The sequence below is a fragment of the Nelumbo lutea genome, chromosome 5 (assembly GCF_056320005.1).
Source record: "Nelumbo lutea isolate HS-2025 chromosome 5, American lotus-T2T, whole genome shotgun sequence".
Taxonomy (NCBI): domain Eukaryota; kingdom Viridiplantae; phylum Streptophyta; class Magnoliopsida; order Proteales; family Nelumbonaceae; genus Nelumbo; species Nelumbo lutea.
The window spans coordinates 47,089,438-47,106,967 of NC_142688.1; the positions used below are offsets into that span (position 1 = coordinate 47,089,438).

At 38.4% G+C, this 17,530-nt stretch overlaps 1 protein-coding gene and 1 long non-coding RNA gene across 22 annotated transcripts; one reads left to right on the top strand and one right to left on the bottom strand.

Moving 5' to 3' along the window:
- Positions 1 to 7,364: 7,364 nt before the first annotated feature.
- Positions 7,365 to 8,440, bottom strand: LOC148852181 (two-component response regulator ARR5-like). The gene is made up of 5 exons (XM_088945746.1): positions 8,221 to 8,440; positions 8,025 to 8,104; positions 7,861 to 7,923; positions 7,686 to 7,756; positions 7,365 to 7,401 (listed from the first exon to the last, which is right to left on the bottom strand). Exons 1-5 carry the CDS (start codon positions 8,438 to 8,440, stop codon positions 7,365 to 7,367), a joined length of 471 nt encoding a protein of 156 aa, XP_088801872.1.
- A 924-nt stretch (positions 8,441 to 9,364) lies between these two features.
- LOC148852182 (uncharacterized) lies at positions 9,365 to 17,137 on the top strand. 21 transcript variants are annotated; one of them, XR_016099832.1, is made up of 13 exons: positions 9,365 to 9,765; positions 10,019 to 10,113; positions 10,381 to 10,465; positions 10,563 to 10,670; positions 10,779 to 10,842; positions 11,064 to 11,122; positions 11,231 to 11,294; positions 11,645 to 11,726; positions 13,904 to 13,949; positions 14,543 to 14,987; positions 15,079 to 15,185; positions 15,321 to 15,591; positions 16,949 to 17,137. It is a non-coding gene; the product is annotated as an uncharacterized LOC148852182 (long non-coding RNA). The 21 variants fall into 21 exon arrangements; XR_016099842.1 differs by having other exon boundaries at positions 10,566 to 10,670; positions 11,516 to 11,726; XR_016099849.1 differs by having other exon boundaries at positions 10,566 to 10,670; positions 11,516 to 11,726; positions 14,652 to 14,987.
- The last annotated feature ends 393 nt before the right edge of the window (positions 17,138 to 17,530 follow it).

Here is a 17,530-nt window from a genome sequence, read left to right on the forward strand (position 1 = left end):
CAACACGCTCCTGAACTCCCCTTGAGCTCCCGAGCCCGAGGGTCCAGCTCGCGTATGAGCGGATTCAGAGTAAGCAGGAGCACTAGAGTAGGCGGGAGCACCCGTGTGAGTGGTCTCGGCGTAAGGGGCCTCTGTCGCTTCCTGCATTAAAGGAGCCACCTCGGGCTTCCTGGGCAGATCCTCCGACATGTGGTCTGGAATTTGAGGCTCCTCATCCTGGGGCTTGGCGACCCGCTTCCTCCTCTTCATGCCTTGGAACAAGCGCCCCCCACAAGTCCTCTCTGAGTCCATCACACTTGTAAAAAAGAGTTCAGCATCAGAAAAAATGAAAGAACAAAGCGAACAAGAAACCTCTGAGCAAGGAACCTACCTGAACACAGGCCATCTGCAATAAGCTTGGCCTCCATTAGGTACTGATGGCATTTTAACCCCTATCATGCCCATTGTCGGAGGCCCTTCACCGTCTCTTTATCGAGAGTGACACCAGAATCAGGGGCGGCTTCCCCCCACTCGGTCTGAAAAGGCTACCCTTGTGCACTTCGCACCCCGAAGTAGTCCCGCTTCCACGCCGGGACCTTGTTGGGAAGTTCATGCAAAAGCTTAAAACACTGGTGAGAAGACAAGTAATACGCCCGCCTACCCCCGGGAAGAGAACCCGCTTGTTTCTTGAGCATTAAAATAGAGGAGAATATCTCCAAGTCTAAAGGGAAGCCCTATTCACAAAAAAGGGAGGATGTCCCCACCAAGTTCCGAATAGAGTTCGGATGAAGTTGGCCAAAGGTAATGCCGAAGTGGTTTATGACCTCGATGAGAAGGGGGTGGAAAGGCAATCGCAGCCCCACAGCGAGTTGCTCCCGAAATATCACGATCTCATCCGGACCGTGTTCCCAAGGAAAGCTACCCGAAGGAATGAAATAGGCGTACCTCCCAAGCAAATTGTAAGAGTTAATAAGAGATTGGAGCCCCTCGGGCGTCATGGTCGAAGGACCAAACCTATCTAGCATCTGACCTCGACGAGAGGTAGATGCTAAATTACCCGAAGCGGCTCGGCCTACGGGTTCGAAGTCGTCCTCAAGTTCCACCCCAGGATCACTAAGGTCATCGAGGGATGAGACTTGGTTCGTAGAACCTACATTAGACCTACTTGAAGAATCGTCTGAGTTATCCAAGCTAGACATCGAGGAGAAAAGGTGGATTCAGGAAAGTACTCACCCGAAAATTGTTTTGAAGGCTCCGAAAACTGGAACCAGCAAAAACCTTCAAGGCGAAATAACAAGCCTAGACGCGAACTGAAAGGCCTAGACACGAGCTCAAGAAGAAAATCGCAGAAGTGACAAATCGACTGGGGTCCCCTACTATTTATAGCCACAATAATTGAGAACCAATAATACAGATTAGAGCCAATCCGATGCCCGCATTCGCACTGACCACACGTCCCCTGAGAACGAGACGTGATTGGCGCACATCTTTTTGAAATTGATGAAACGTCGGCGCACGTCTTTCTGAAATTGATGATGCGCCGGCGCACGTCTTTTTGAAACTGACGATGCACCACGCACATCTTTCCGTAATTGACAACTGCCAGTGCACGTCTCCTCGCCTTCCAAACGGTAGTGGCACACTTTTTTTCAAAATCAAAAGACTCGCTATCACGTCTCCCAACGGCATGCCTTTTTTTTGAAATTTGAAATAAGTGTGCGCCGCCACGTCTGTCAGCATTTGTAAGCAGGAAGGCACGTCTCCCGCCTTTTGGGACACTCCAGAAAACCGAAGAACCCTGACAAAGCACCTCGCGTTATGAAGATCTGAAGTCCGGAACAAATCCACCAACCACCTCGCGAAACTCCCCGCGCCAGGGCAGGAACCTTGGCACGAGGAGTGGATGGCAATTGATGAAGGAAGATTTGGCCCGACCTCGTAATTACGCAACACGTGGCAAAGGCAGCAGCTCAGCACAACAGCACGCCTAAGGCACGAGCACTAGAGGAACCAGCGGTCCGAACTCCCTACCAGCAGCCCAAACTCACTACTGGGAACCCGAACTCTCCCTTGGGCCCCAAGTCAAACCCGAACTGGCCTGCCTTATAGCAGTTCGGGGCTCACCCCACCGAGCTGGCCTATACCATGGCAATATAGGACATACCTCCGAACTCAAGACTTCACCTCGCTCACCACTCCAGAACTTCGTCTCCAGGACACCAAACCGTACTATGCCTGACACCAAGGAAGTTCGTACCCAGGGGCGGCGCACCTGACTGACTTGGGATCTTACGCTTGACGGCCGCACTTCAAACGGCCACCTGCCACCGCCACCTGACACTACCATCTCCAGTTATAGAAACGGTTCCGACAAGGAGCAGTGGCGGTTCTGTCCCAGTAGAAAGTATGACACCCGAACTGGCAGAAATAGAGATAATCATACCCGACCTGATAGAGGCCTCGGAGTGAGTGCGCGAAGTGGTTATAAAAGGTCCCCTACCCCCAACAACAAGGTATGTGAACTTTGCGCCATCTGGTCTTTACTTTGCTTTTGAGAGAATACTAACTTGAGCTTCGGAGCTATCCCACCGGGTTCCCCCCAGAGTTCCCTCATCTTCTCCATTTCAGGCTCCCCGTTGCTCCAGTCAGAGGGAGAATCGTTAATAGCTAAGACCGGCCGGATCGCGCTCCATCACTTCCTGAACTCTACTATATCTTTATGTTCTTCTGACGGATGGTGCCATAGCCATGCTTTCTAATGGGGAGGCGCAAGGAGCTGACTTGAAACCCATTCTTCAAGTTGCCAATATTTTGTTAGTGAACACCCAACAGCGAAGCAACAGCGAGCGGTACCGGATACTGCTCTCGGATGCGACGCATCTGCAACAAGGAATACTTGCAACCCAGATGAATAGTTTGGTTAAATCGGGGAAACTGCAGAAAGGCTTGGTGTTTTCCTTTGTTGCATGCTGCTGGATCAATTTAAGTAGAGATGCATTCAAGGAATCAATGTTAGCCAAAAAGTGACTGTAAGGATGTTCTCTGAACATATTGGAGAAAGGTAGTTCTAATGGTGAGTAAATTACATACTTTTTTAAGTTGTTTCACATGTTCCCTCTACTTGGATGAAGCATCTATCAAACAGGTGTTGGAATCCAACATTGTATGAATCCCTGTCTATGTTTTTCATTTTCTTTTACCCTTGCTTATTTTTGTCCTTTCGTGATACCTTTTATCTCCCTTCACTTCACCTTTGATACATTCTTCCATTTATAAAAGAATAAAATGATTATATGAATTTGATGACTTGTACAAAGAGATTTAATATTTTTGGGGTGGTCCCCGACTCTCCACCGGTTTTTGGTGAATTTAATTAAGTTAAACTTTGATGGATACAGTTTGGAGAATCCAAGGGAATACAGTATAGGTGGGTTTATCAGAGATCAGAGATTTTATTACCTATCTTTCTTTACATTTTTTCATAATATATTGCATATTTAATTAGATCATCAAAGTAATTATTGTTCTATTTTTTTTTCTTTGTAGGTTAAAGATGCAACGAGTGACTCTTAAAGCATAGTTGAATACAATGGATAATTCTTCTATATTTAAAATTTTTCTTTTTTTTTTTGAAATTCATATAGACTTTATGTATTGAGAGAAATTTGACATTTGTAATACATTTTAAACAATGGATGTATTTTTTTTTTTTGGTAGAACAATGGGATGTATTCAAATTATATGTGGCATGTATTGAATTATTACAATAATATAAGTATTTTATATGTATGAACAAAATAGGTGTTGCTTTAAGGTGGCAGTCCTAATTGTCATTATTTTACTATTTTATTTGGAATATCTTCACAGTTTTTCTATAGATTGAAACAATTAGCTAGGGTTTTTCAGGAAATTGGGCATATATTGCATCTTTTAGCCATGGTTTGTCAAAAACCATAGCAATAGGTTAGAGTATTTAACTTCAGTTTTAGCAAAAAAATCGTGGTTATAGGTTAGTACATTTAGCTATGGTTTTATAACAAATCATAGTTATAAATAGAAGAATTATAGCTACAATTTTATAAAAATCCGTGGTTATAGATTTGGGCACATAGCCGTAGTTATAGATGGGTTATAGCCACAGATTAGTTGAACTGTAACCGTAAGCTATAGCCACGCGAACATAGGCTATGGTTTTCTGTCTGTAGCTAAACCGTAGCTAAAGGTCATATTTCTTATAGTGTCTTATCCTCACAATACCATACTCATAGTATTGTTTGCACAGTTTCTTGCACTTGCATTAGAAATACTTCCCCATGAAAAAAAAATACAAGTAAGGAGATATTTCCAATGCATAGCCGTAAAAGTCTGTGAAAATGGTCACGGTCTTGTGAACACTGTCGATCTCTTCCAATGGGATTATAGCTATTTAGGTTGGTGAAAAATTAGGTCTTGGGATACTTATTGATGTAATCACCACCTCAGTTATCAGTATTTTCATTTTTTTATTGGAGGGACGCAGTGCATGTTTTGAATAGGGATGGATATCATGGGAACCTAACTACGGTGATCGCCTAGAAGAAGGTTAGTGCAAAGTTGAGATCTTTTGCCAATAAAACATGTTCCAGCATCCTATTAATTTGATCTAACATTGCACATCTCACCATGAGATCGAGACCCACCATAAAAGTGAGACCTGCCATGTATGAAATGTGTAGTGTGAGATCATGTGGAGCCAATCATACACAACAACCAGTAGAAAACTGATGACCCATTTGAATTTTTTTCTTGTGTGAATCAAATAATGTAATCTACAGTATAAAAATATAGGTATTTAATAGAAGTCTAGATCTCTTGCCCACAAGAACTCTACCCACTTTTATCGCAGCCACACATGGAGAACATCTCATCCTCTGCATAGTATTATGCAGGGGAGGCGTTCCCAATTCACAGGGAGTAGTGTATTGTGGGTAGGCATGAGCAGAGTTCTTGTGGGCAGGAGATACAAAGTCATTTAATAAACTCTTTGTCATGTGAACCACAACTAGAATCAAAAGATATTTGAGATGGATGATCTCTTCTTTCCAGCTTCTGTCACTAGTTTCTGACAACTTGTCGGTCAGTGGACCATTCGCCAAAGACCTGCAATTTGAATTCATAAATCATTAAATAAAGGGTTCGACTATGATATAAAAAAGATATGATATCCCAAAAACAACTACCAATAAACTGGAATCATATATGTGATAGTGAGTCAAGTGTTATTTATCAAAATTCATGGGTGGGTTTTGATTGGTCAAAACGCTTTCCATATCATATATTTTCCGTATCATAGATTTCCCCTTAAATCATTAATATGTGGTATTCTAATAGAATTGGGATCTGTTCCTCACACAGGGCGCCTCACAACAACCTCATAGTCACATCCCACCATGCATTGGAAACAAAGGGAGTGAAAGTTTATGTGTGCATACCTTTTGGAGTGGTCCTAAAGTCCTTTTATAGCTACCTGAGGTTCAGGTACTGTCTGGTAATGTCCCTGAGCCTTGTACGAAGTTGTTTCCTAAATCCTAGGGTGTACTGGTCAGTTATCTGCTAAATCCATGTGGCAGTTACAAGTTGCTTGCTGGTCTGGGGGTGGTGAATTCGGTGGACCGTTCTCTATTCTATGGTTATAGCGCTTGCAACGGTGTTGTTCATGGGGTTGTTTCGGGTGAGCTAGGGGCTGACAAAGGAACAAGCTCATCCCAACTCGGCCGTGTATCTGATGCTGATTGCCACGTGTTACTCCAACGAGTTGTTCTGTTGTGTTAGACGTTGTGGGCCGAGCTTGCTCTAGCTCGTCTTCGTACCTGATATTGACTGCTACATGTCGAACCGACGAGCTGTCTTGCTGAGTGGGACGTTGCGTCACTGACAGTGTCTGTGTGTCCATCATCAAGTGGGTTAACAGGAGAGGGATGAGAGAGAAGCTAATGTAAGAGTCGAACTGTCGAACAAGGAGCGGGTCAAGAGAAGGTTAGGGTTTCAAGCCACTTGCCATCAAATTTTTTTTGTAGTTCTCTCAACTCTCTATTTCTGCCATTGAAGCAAGTTTGTCCTCTCCGCCATTGAAGCAAAATTGTCTCTCAACTCTATGCTAGTTTCGTAGTTCTCTCAACTCTCTCAACTCAACTATTTTCATTGTTGTTGTTTCTCAGAGTTCTCAAATCGTGTATACATCAGAGTTCTGAACTCTCTCAAATAGTTGTTTCTTATTGAATGGTTTCTAGTTTCTACCTGGAATCACTACAAGAAAAAAGGTCAAAGCTGGCGATCCTATGACCACTGGCTTAGGCCTTAAGACCGCCAGCTTATGTCTAAGGCGGCAGTCATGCATCTGCCCCCCTAAAAAGCTGTCGACTTATATTTGGACCGTCGGCTTAGGTTAAAATGACTGTCGCCTTTGATGTTGCTCTAAAGTGGCGGTCTATTGAAGCCGCCGTGTTACCGTTAATAAGGCAGCGGTTTTGACTGCTGGCGTAGGTCCTAAAAGACTGCCACTTTAGCTTTTTTCTCAAAAATCCTCCCATTTTTAGGTGGCGGTTCAAAGCGCTGGCTTAGATGTTTCTAACCGCCTCCTTAGGTTCTTATTTATGGCTATGCTGGCAGTCAATAAGACTGCCGACTTAGAATTTTTTTTTAATAGTCGTTTACCATATTTTTGTTTATACCTTTTGTATTGTATTTTGTATTGCTTTATGAGTCCTGCTTAATGCAAATCCCATCCATCAAAACTTAAACTTATATATAAAAATGCAATTTGAAACAATATCTATTAATTAGGAGATTAAATATTATAATATCTAAAATTTGTTCAAATACAAAAAAAAAATCAAATTCTCAAAAAATGTAGTGCATCTCTGAATGCATGTTCATTTTTAAATTGAACAAGCTCTCCCTTTCACTGTCTCTACAGAAGCTCTAAGTCTTTCAACATCTCTACAGAAATTCTAAGCCTTTCAGCGTCTCTATAGAAACTCTAAGTATTTCAGCTTCTCTTGTTGAAGCTTGCATCCATCTCTGCAATTTTAGACTCCTCAACTACCAAAACCTAATAAAACAGATTCACCATAAGTTAGGTCAGCTCATAATTCGGATATTGGTACAGGAATTTGAAGAATCCATATTTGCTGCTGAGACTACAATATGGAAGATAAGAAGCATATGAATAAATGTATTTAATTAAGATAGCCTTGTATCCATCATACCATAATACTTTGTAAATGCACCATGATTTGCACTTCCAACTACCATTCTATAACACTTGCAGATTGTTTATTTTCATTTTTTTTCCAAAGAATTAATTTAACATGGGGACTGATCTACTAATCAACAATTCAGATCTGCTACAGATCATAAATTCCTCTGCCCTTGCCCAAGCACCTGCTCATTTTAGACAAAACAGAACATAAACCAGTTGCTAACATCTCCCAATGTCCCCTTCTAACTGTCAAAACTAATAAACTAAATGAATTCTTCTCTCGGATTGTTTTAAACAGAAATTAGTGATTGTCCCAGCAAATAATCCAGTGACCATACCCACTCAGATGCATCTTGAACACTTTCTGTTTTATAAATGGACTTGACAGTGTTTCAAGCATGTTTCTATTCATATACTTCAATTTTGATTACTGGAAAAAGTGTTATGATATATTTAATTAATATACCTGTCAATCTGAGACAAGATACTTTCGGATGACATAATCACCACAGGTATCTCTTTGAAGGTCGAAGATTCCTGCATAGAAAGATTAAGGAAATAAGTAATGACTGAATTCAGTATTTTTCGAATTAATCCGTTGAAATGCTATAAGAATATATATTGAATTGAATCTAATTAACCTTGATTTTCTTGAGCAACTCATATCCAGTCTTCCCAGGCATATAAGTGATTATCACATTCAACTTCAATCCCCGCAATTAATATCAGATGAAAAGAATAAATCACTAAAAAAATAATTCCAACGAATCATTTATATTGCCTACAACTTACTAAATTCTCTTACACCCATGCCGATTGCAGAGTTTTCTTCCCCATCCAAACCCAGAAATTTTAGAGCACTCCTTCCACTATCCACAACAGTAACTAAGATTTCAACAATATTTATTTAGATAACAAAAAAAAAGTTCAAAACAGAACACTACAAAAACAAAAAGAACAAGATGAGAACCGAATGCAACGAAGAATAATCTGAAAATGACCTTTGCAAGAAGAGATCTTGAGCAGATGCTCAATTACTTTCCGATCAACAAAACTATCGTCAATCGCAAGAACATGTACTTCATCAGATTCCGCTGACGATAGCGAATGATCGATTTCTTCATAACACTCCTTCAAATAAGGATCGAAATATTGGAAATTCCCTAGCTTCTCTCTGTCATTCACTTTCAAACCTCGTTCTCTCTCTGTTGCAAGTCTCATCAAATCTGGAAATCTGCTTTTTTAGAAGCCAATTTTAGATCCACTAGCTATCTTTCCAGTCTGCAAATCCACCCCAAATTAATATCTTCATATTCTCTGTATCACTAGACAGTAGCACCCAAATGGTGAAATGAACTCATCCATACCGTTTCAAATTTTCATATAGAAAATATTATAGAAAGGTTTATCAACAAAAGACAAATGTTATCGCTGGCTACATAGATTTAACTTGTTCTCTCTGCTCAGAAAATCCTGAAACCTTCCATCATTTATTTTATCCTATTGAAATGGTATCGGAATCTCAAACTCACATATTCAAAATAGATTGCCACTCAGTTCTTTAAGACTCTTCTTACACCCCATTGGAGATCATTGCCAAATGGAGCACATACTTCACACCACTGATACACAGAATCATTAACTTTTGAGATGTGAAGCTCAGTCATGGATCAACAAACCATCTTGTAGTATTTACCAATGGCTTCACACAAATAATTAAGGCATGGAAGAGTATATCCTAATAAAGTATAATTTCATTAGCCAAAAAAAGGGCAATTACCCCTAGACATAAATCAGCAACTATACAGTGAGAAGCTATACAGAAAACTAAGAGGTATTGCAAAAAGAAAGCAAATGACATCCCTCATAAAACAATATTTTAACTCATAAATATTTCTTTAGGTGCAACCAAAAAATGGACAAAAAAACAATGTCAAATGCATGATAACCCAAAAAAAAAAAAAAAGAAAGCTACTGAATTTGAACCAAGGCAAATATTATTGAAAACTGTAAAGTAGATAAATGAGTCCCAATTATATGATAGTTGCATAAAAATTTAATGATACAAATTAGTCCCAAATTAGATCTCCGAATGATATTCTAGAACCAACATCTATAGCAACAAAGTAGCCAAGGCCAAAACTTGGGAAAAGATAATGCGGAATTAGTTGTAAGGTTCTGGCAACATCAAAATCACAGAGAAATGGAATGTCAAACTTCGAATCTTCATTCAGTACCTTAAAGCAAAAACGTAGCAACTATTTTAATATACTAAAAACAAATTATTTAACAAAGTAGAAAGGATTGATGCACTTACAACTTTACGGATCAAGGGCTCCAAAGTAGAAAGGATTGTCTAAATGGCTTGCATCTTCACCATTTCCAATACCACACTAATGTCATAATAAGACATCAAAAAAGAAAAAAAAAACAAAACAAAACAGAGTTAGAATAACTTTGTTCTCTCCATCATGAGTTAATTGAGGTGTCTTGTGGTATGCTAGGAGAGGCAAATAGCTTTGTTCTCTGCTACCCAGACTACTAAGGTTTGTATTTCTCATTCAAAATTTTCTACTCGTTCTTCCTATTTTGGTAATCTCATATTGCAGGTTGAAGATCTTGCATGCTTGTCTTTTCAGATAATTGTATTTCTCATTCAAAATTTTCTACTCATTCTTCCTATTTTGGTAATCTCATATTGCAGGTTGAAGATCTTGTATGCTTGTCTTTTCAGATAATTGTATTTCTCATTCAAAATTTTCTACTCATTCTTCCTATTTTGGTAATCTCATATTGCAGGTTGAAGATCTTGCATGCTTGTCTTTTCAGATAACTCCTGTATATATTGGGGTTGAAGATCTCTGTCCACTCCTTGCCAAAGCATCTATCAATCTGTTAGCTGATCTATAAACCCAAGTTGCATATACAATTTTGTTTCTTTTGAGCTCATTATCTCCCTCATAATGTTTCTATATTGTCAATGAGTGCTTTTCTCATCCTGCATCCAGCCCACCACCAATTTGGGTTCTCCCTTAATTTACAATTTTGTATAGTTTAAGTCTTTTCCTACTCTAAACCTTTGTATCACTACTAAAGCGCCCACCTTCCCTCGTCTTCCCCCAAAACCTCACCAGCGAAAACCCCCTCTCTTCTCTTTGCAGATTCCAGGTTTACAAGCTTTTGCTCGTCATCTGTCGCCTCTCCTTCCTTCGGCATATGAGAAGAACCAACTGAAACTCCGGCGAGGTAAGTCACTGATTTCTCTCTCCCCCTTTCATCTTCTTATCCTCTCATGATCTCTCTCATAATTTTTTCTTTTCGTTCGTTCCCTATTTTACTGCAGCAGACCAGACGAAACTCTTCTCTTTGCCGATTAGACCATCGAAGTGAACTCCCTCATTGCCATTCCTCCCTTCGGCAGATGAGAAGAACTGAACCGAAGTGAACTCAGGCAAGTTATGGCACCGATTTCTCTCTCTCCCACTTTCATCTTCCTTTTTTCTCTCATTCTCTCTTACACTTTTTTTTTCTATTTTCGTTTGTCCCATTTTTTATGCAGTAGATCAAACCATCAAAGGAACCATTTTTGAGTATACACTCTCATCCCTCCCTGCAACGTCAAGGTATGGTTTGATTAAATCCTTTGTAAAAAGAAAGACATAACCAAGAAGAAATAGGAAAATAAAAAATAAGCAAGACCTAACCAAAATTTTTGTTCCTTCTGAGTTTTCTAAGTTCAGCATTCTAAAACTCTTACCACGTGAAGGTGTGTTTTGGTATCATTTTTTTCTTCATTTTCCATTGTCTTTAGTTTTTAAATTATTACCCAAATTATTTTTTTTAGGGAATATTAAGCATTCCTCCCTTCGGCAGATGAGAAGAACTGAACCGAAGTGAACTCAGGCAAGTTATGGCACCGATTTCTCTCTCTCCCACTTTCATCTTCCTTTTTTCTCTCATTCTCTCTTACACTTTTTTTTTCTATTTTCGTTTGTCCCATTTTTTATGCAGTAGATCAAACCATCAAAGGAACCATTTTTGAGTATACACTCTCATCCCTCCCTGCAACGTCAAGGTATGGTTTGATTAAATCCTTTGTAAAAAGAAAGACATAACCAAGAAGAAATAGGAAAATAAAAAATAAGCAAGACCTAACCAAAATTTTTGTTCCTTCTGAGTTTTCTAAGTTCAGCATTCTAAAACTCTTACCACGTGAAGGTGTGTTTTGGTATCATTTTTTTCTTCATTTTCCATTGTCTTTAGTTTTTAAATTATTACCCAAATTATTTTTTTTAGGGAATATTAAGCATTCCCTATTTCCTTGAATAAATTTAAAAGTAAAATGTTTATTTGATTATATCTCAGAGAGAGCATCTAAACATAGTCGATTTTACTATCTCTTGATTATTTGGATGGGCTTTGCAGGTCAAACTTTTCTAACCGTACAAGAAGCCTTCCATTTTCCCTCTACTATTCTCAGCTCAACATCGATCTATCTTGTCAACAGGTAAGTTATCTCTTCTTAACTTTCCTTTTCCCTTCTAGTCTTTTATACCTAGTTTGTGGCGTAAGAACCATTTCTTGTTTACTCAGTGTAGCAAGGGATGTTGGAGTAATTTTCAAGTGGGTAAAGAAGTCATTCAATTCTGTTTCAGGGAAAACCTTTTTTGGGTTGTGTTCTAATTATTGAAATTTATTGGGGCAAACCCTCATGCTCTGAGTTGTTGACAGTGTATAATGATTAACTGTTATTTTTAATGAAAGTTACTGATTCAAATAAAAAAAAAAAAAAGTTGGAGTGCATAACACCACTTTAAGAGAGCTAAAGGTTCTGGTAAACAGATAACATGGACCTCTACAACTCAAGGGATAGTATAAATATGGATGAAGAGCTCCATGGGGGGGTTACAGAGAAGTTGCAAAAGGGGAATTATGGTTTCTCATGTAGAAAGATGAAATCCTCCAAGAAGAAGGGGTGTGCCAGAGAGCATAAGTCTAGAAAGCTGAAGATGAGGAGTTGATAATTTGTTGATATGTTGATCAGAAGAGGTGTGTTATGTTGTTGTGTTAGGTACATGCCACCCTTTTATAATCCGTCACACTTGTGCCTGACCCCAAAATATCTTTTTGTTGGAAACGAGCATTAGTTAAGCTGGCTTAGCACAAGTGATTACAAGTGGAGGACAAAGAAATCTGGTTCCAAACAGAGCACTTTCCCCAAGCCCTTGCATGTTGTCCTACCATCTGTCACCGCCTTGTGCTTTGCTTTGCTTAATAGAGTACTCAAAGTGTTCATAAAGGTTTTACTGCATAGAGCTTTAAGAGATCAGGCAACTTGCTTCGCAATACCCTAACAATTCAGGTCAGTATTTCACAAAGTTTTTTTTTGCCAACCAATAGTTTGGCATGTCTATGCTCTTACAAGTGTTTTTATCAATTTCAAAATATATAATTTAGAGGCAGAAATAATTTTGGAGGAAGATAGGGTCCATGTGCATATTGGCGCTATATTTCATATAAACTCTCTCAATAATTCCCAAGGGTTTGACCCCTGTTTTTGTTTTTCCTTTCTTTTAATTGTACGCCTTCTTGTAGGGAGTAAGGAGTGGAAAATATACTTATCTGATACTACTTAATATTGTTGTAAATTTATAGGTGTTCCCTTTCTTTTACAGACTTTAAAAGTGCACAAGTTTATTCCCCTTTTAGTAGTAGTGCAGTTTAAGTGGCTTCATTGCTGTATAGAGCACCCTTTGGGTCAGTTGAAGGTTTATGTAGCATGAAGGGTTTGAAAGAATGAAGACTGTCACTTAGGGGTACCACACAATCTTTCTATATTTGACTTCTCCATATTTCATTTGGTCTTTAAAATTGAATTCAAAAATCAAATAAACGAAAAAATAGAGAAAAATATCATTAGTCATATACATATATACCATGTATGGTGTAGGTGTGACCTGATAAGGGTGGCTCATTAGGTTTCAGTTCCTGATGAATTCAGAGGTGTTTTAGTGCTTCACCTATTAAGACATTGGCAGATAGTTGCTACCTCTCATAGCTTGAGACCACGAAGGTTAGCTGACTGGTTCCAACCATCAGCTGGAAGACTTAAATTGAACTTTGGGGAAGGTCTGATGTATTCTGCATTGTTTCATCTCCTTAATGAATGAATTCCACTTGTTACTAAAAAAAGGAAGAAAAAAATCTTATATATAAATAGTGGACAGAAGAGGAGTACTGTAGCTGAAGCCAAATAATTTTGCTAAGACTTGGCTGATAATTAATAAAAGGAGTATCTATGGTGATGATGCGAACTCTCCAAGAATTTGCATGCAAATTTATCATACATTCAATAAGCTGAACTAGGACCTTTTTCTAGACCCTTTTTCTAATGCAATAGCTTCTGACATCTCATTCAATATGATGAACCAGTAAGACCTTTTTTCTGGATTCTTTTTCCTAATGCGATAGCTTCTGAAATCTCATTCAATAAGCTGAACCAGAAGGACCTTGGGGTGAAGTTTCAGTATTGGAAGACCGATGTGTAATGTTTCATACATTCATGTTAGAAGCTGAATCCATCAATATGTTAATAATGAGCATATATCAGTTAATGATTTTCTTTTGTTTGTTTGTCAAATACTAGTTGGTTTTGATTTTTAGTAGTTGTTTCTCTGATTGCAGCCCATGATGGCACCATTGTTTATACTCTGCAAAAGTTTTCTCTCAGGTAGGGGACCTTTTGGATTGGTTTATGTGCTCAGCACCCAGTCCATGTCAACTTAGACCTTAACAGTTACCATGCATTGACATCTTCCATGAGTTATATTAGCCATCATCCATATTTTAAAATATTTCTAATTTGAAAACTGCCCACGAAGACATGCTTGTTTTGCATGGATAAGGGTTTTTAATATGAAATTTGCCCAATGAATAGTGAGTGGAGAAGCAAATGCATGGGGCCTTTTCAGGACAGATTTCTATCTAGAGAAGATGTAGGAATAGCAGATTTGTGTTTTGAAGCATTTCTCAGGATAGCTAATGCTTTTATTTCTGTTTTGATCTCCTTGACCTACTCTTTTGAAGAATCTTTAGACCTGGTTTTACCTCATTGATTAACTAGAAGCTTTTTATAACTTTAATAGGCCCCTTTGACATGGTTAATAATTAAAAGAAAAGTCTATGCAAGAACATCTTCCTGCTTCTTCCTTGGTCCTTGTACCAAGGGGAAACCCTACAACATGATAGCCGCAAGTGACTATTTGTTGCAAATGCATGTTGTTATGTATGTTTTATATTAATTTCAATTTTGATATGTTGAAGGCACATCAAAGAGCAGAAATCAATATAATCAGTTAATCTCCGAGCTCAAGATACCAGATGTTGCAAATGGTCTAAATCTGGCTTGTACTCTGTTAAATCTTGTTATCAGGGTTTGGACACAATAGTTTTCTCTTTCCCTAGAAAACCATCTGGAGGTCTATCATACCCTCAATGATCAAGTTCTTTACATGGTTAATAGCTTGAGGGAGATGTCTTACCAAACAGATTATTAAGGGGGCTAACATACCAGACCCTCTCTGCCCCTTGTGCAGGGTAGAGGAAGAGTCTTCCAACTACCTTATCCTTCACTGCAGCTTCACTTTGCTCAATGACTTCTATGTGGAAGAAAAGTGTAGGAGAATCAAGTTTGAGCATCATTGCCATGAAGACTAGCACTGGTCTTCCTTTCAATCAATGCCTTCTGGTCCAAAACCTTACCATGCAGGTAATGTTTTGTTACTTTGATTTGTCATGCATGCAGGGGCTATTACTTGGTATAATGGTAAAATCTCAGAATGGAAAGTGTGATAATGCAGGTTCGAGTCTGAGAGTGGTCACTTCGTGCCAAAAATGTCAAAGGTTAAGACGTATCCAGTCTTCTCTTATCCCTCCCAAGACCCCAGACAAATGAGACCAACATTGGGTAATGGCCTTTATCTGTGTGATGCATGTCCATTGTGCTTTCTAGTGATCAATCTAACAATCATATTCTGGAATTTTTCATTTCACTTAGATATTAGTAGTGGATGAACTTATGTGGACTTTGTGACTTTTTCAGAAATGCCCATATATTGCTGTTCTACGTACCTCCTACATATGCATCTGATGACTAGTAATGTAACACTACCCAACACCCCGAAAAAGCAGGCCAGATACAAAATCAACATGTTCTCAAGAGACAGAACTAACTACATAAGAGGAGATTCTAAATTACTGGGTACCTAATTGTGCACAGTTAAGGACCTGATTAAGATTCTAGAAGATAAGCAAAAATCTTAGCGTGGGCGTGTGTATGTCTGTGTCTGCCAAGAAAGGACATATTAATATAGGTATTATTTTATCTTTACTTTCCTTTACTACCTTTTAAATAAATAACCATGTTAGTTTAAACCAGTGAGTTGGGATTTTGAATAGAAAACTCAAAAACAGAAAATATATAATGTCTTTGGGTTATAGTAATGCCAGAGTTTCTATTTTCTAAATAGCATTTTTATTGTTTGTTGTCTAATAGTAATTATTTAATTAAAATATATAAAAGTTACTGTATTCGGAAGTCGGAACAGAACTTAACATTTAATTGGTTGTGCCATTAAAAATGGATTTAGAATCATTAGTTACTAAATCTGAAATTGAACTTATTCACAATTCCAGCACCCAATCAACAGGAAACAGAGTCTAGTCAGGCCTCTTCAATACAATTTTGTACTTAACCTAAAAAACAGAGCTTTATTTTGGACCCAGAACCTAGTAAACAGAGATGGGTATGCTGGACCTCGAGTAAATGGGAACCAAATGCCACACCTATAGAATAGGTGCCAACTAGACATGTACTATTAAGTTGATAACTCATACCATATTATACCAAAGAGCCCAGCCAACCTAACCCAGTGTACAGATCACTAATAGCTCAACCCATTGAATGATCAAGCTGAGCATCTGGGCATTCAACCCAATAAATAATCCAAACTAACCCTAGATTAGATTAAATCTGAATCCAACCCAACAGCAAATAGCATCTCACCTTGCACAGCTACGTGTTCGAGCCGGGTAATCCGCCTCACCCAAAATGGGACAGGTTTGAATGAGGTTATAAGGATAGGGTCAGGATCAACTCACAACCAGCCCGAACATGGTAAAACAACAGAAATAAAAGCCTAGATCCCAGACACCCTTCCCTTTCAGTTCTACTTATATTCTACTCGTATAAACCTATCCCAAAACTTGGGCAGAGCTAGAGCTTTTCCCACCATGGCCATTGTTTTTTTCATAAGTCATAACCATTTCCATTTTGATTTCACATTTAAAGTAGGCATATTTGGTATCATTTATTTATTAAAAAAATATTGAGTTTTGCACTTCATTAAGTTAGGCAAGCATGCATAAAAAGCATGAGCTTGGTTAGCCCACATTTTTTAAGAGAGGATATGAAAGATAAACACATGGATGCACCAGGAAAAAAACAAAAACTAGATTCCTCTGTATGGAGACATCCCCAAATTTTTCTATTGACAAGTTGGCATTTTTGAGATGAGGTCGAAGAGACTGAGCCTCATTGAACTCTGAGATCTGCTCAGAGTGGCAAAAATCTTAGTATTTCCTATTTCAACTTGATGTATAATTTGATGGATATATATATACTTCAACATGCGCAATCTAACTTTTATATTTGTTTTTCTTATTTTTCAGGTTGAACCAATACAAGAATGATAGAAGGCATTGTTGAAGATATTGAAGATACAATTTTTTTTTTGTGATTTTTTACTATATGTAATAAGAATTTTGTACCTTTTTCTATATCATCAATGTATGGAACTCACATTTAAGATGCATTTTTTTTTAATTAAAATATTAGTTTTTATTAAATTTTATTTGAAATTCTGGTGATGTTATATGTATTAATCAGGTTGGATAAATTGCAAATTTATCTCAATTTCTTAGGTTGGACAAATTGAATAGGCTATAGTGCCCTTACTTTTTTAGCGGCGGATATATCCGTTGCTAAATATCTGCTTATCTTCCATTAAATTTTGGCGGCGGATGTTCAGTTTTTATCAATGGATTTATCCGCAGTTAGGGTTTCTTTAGTGGCAGATGTATCCACCGCTATTGATCAAGTATAGCGGCAGTTTTCATATATGCCGCTATAACCTACAGCGGCGGAAATGTATCTGCCGCTAAACCTCTATAGTGGCGGTTTTCTTAATCTACAGCAGCGGATTTTGCTACCGCTATATACTGATTTTGGTGTAGTGCGGTTTAAATTTTGTC

What these genes read in the sequence shown, in the direction of transcription:
- LOC148852181 (XM_088945746.1), bottom strand. Translation starts at nt 8,440, where the DNA reads ATGAGACTTGCAACAGAGAGAGAACGAGGTTTGAAAGTGAATGACAGA. An exon ending in ACTCTGCAATCGGCATGGGT is followed by an intron (nt 7,924 to 8,024) that starts GTAAGAGAATTT and finishes CGGGGATTGAAG; the next exon opens with TTGAATGTGATAATCACTTA. An exon ending in AGTTGCTCAAGAAAATCAAG is followed by an intron (nt 7,757 to 7,860) that starts GTTAATTAGATT and finishes CTTTCTATGCAG; the next exon opens with GAATCTTCGACCTTCAAAGA.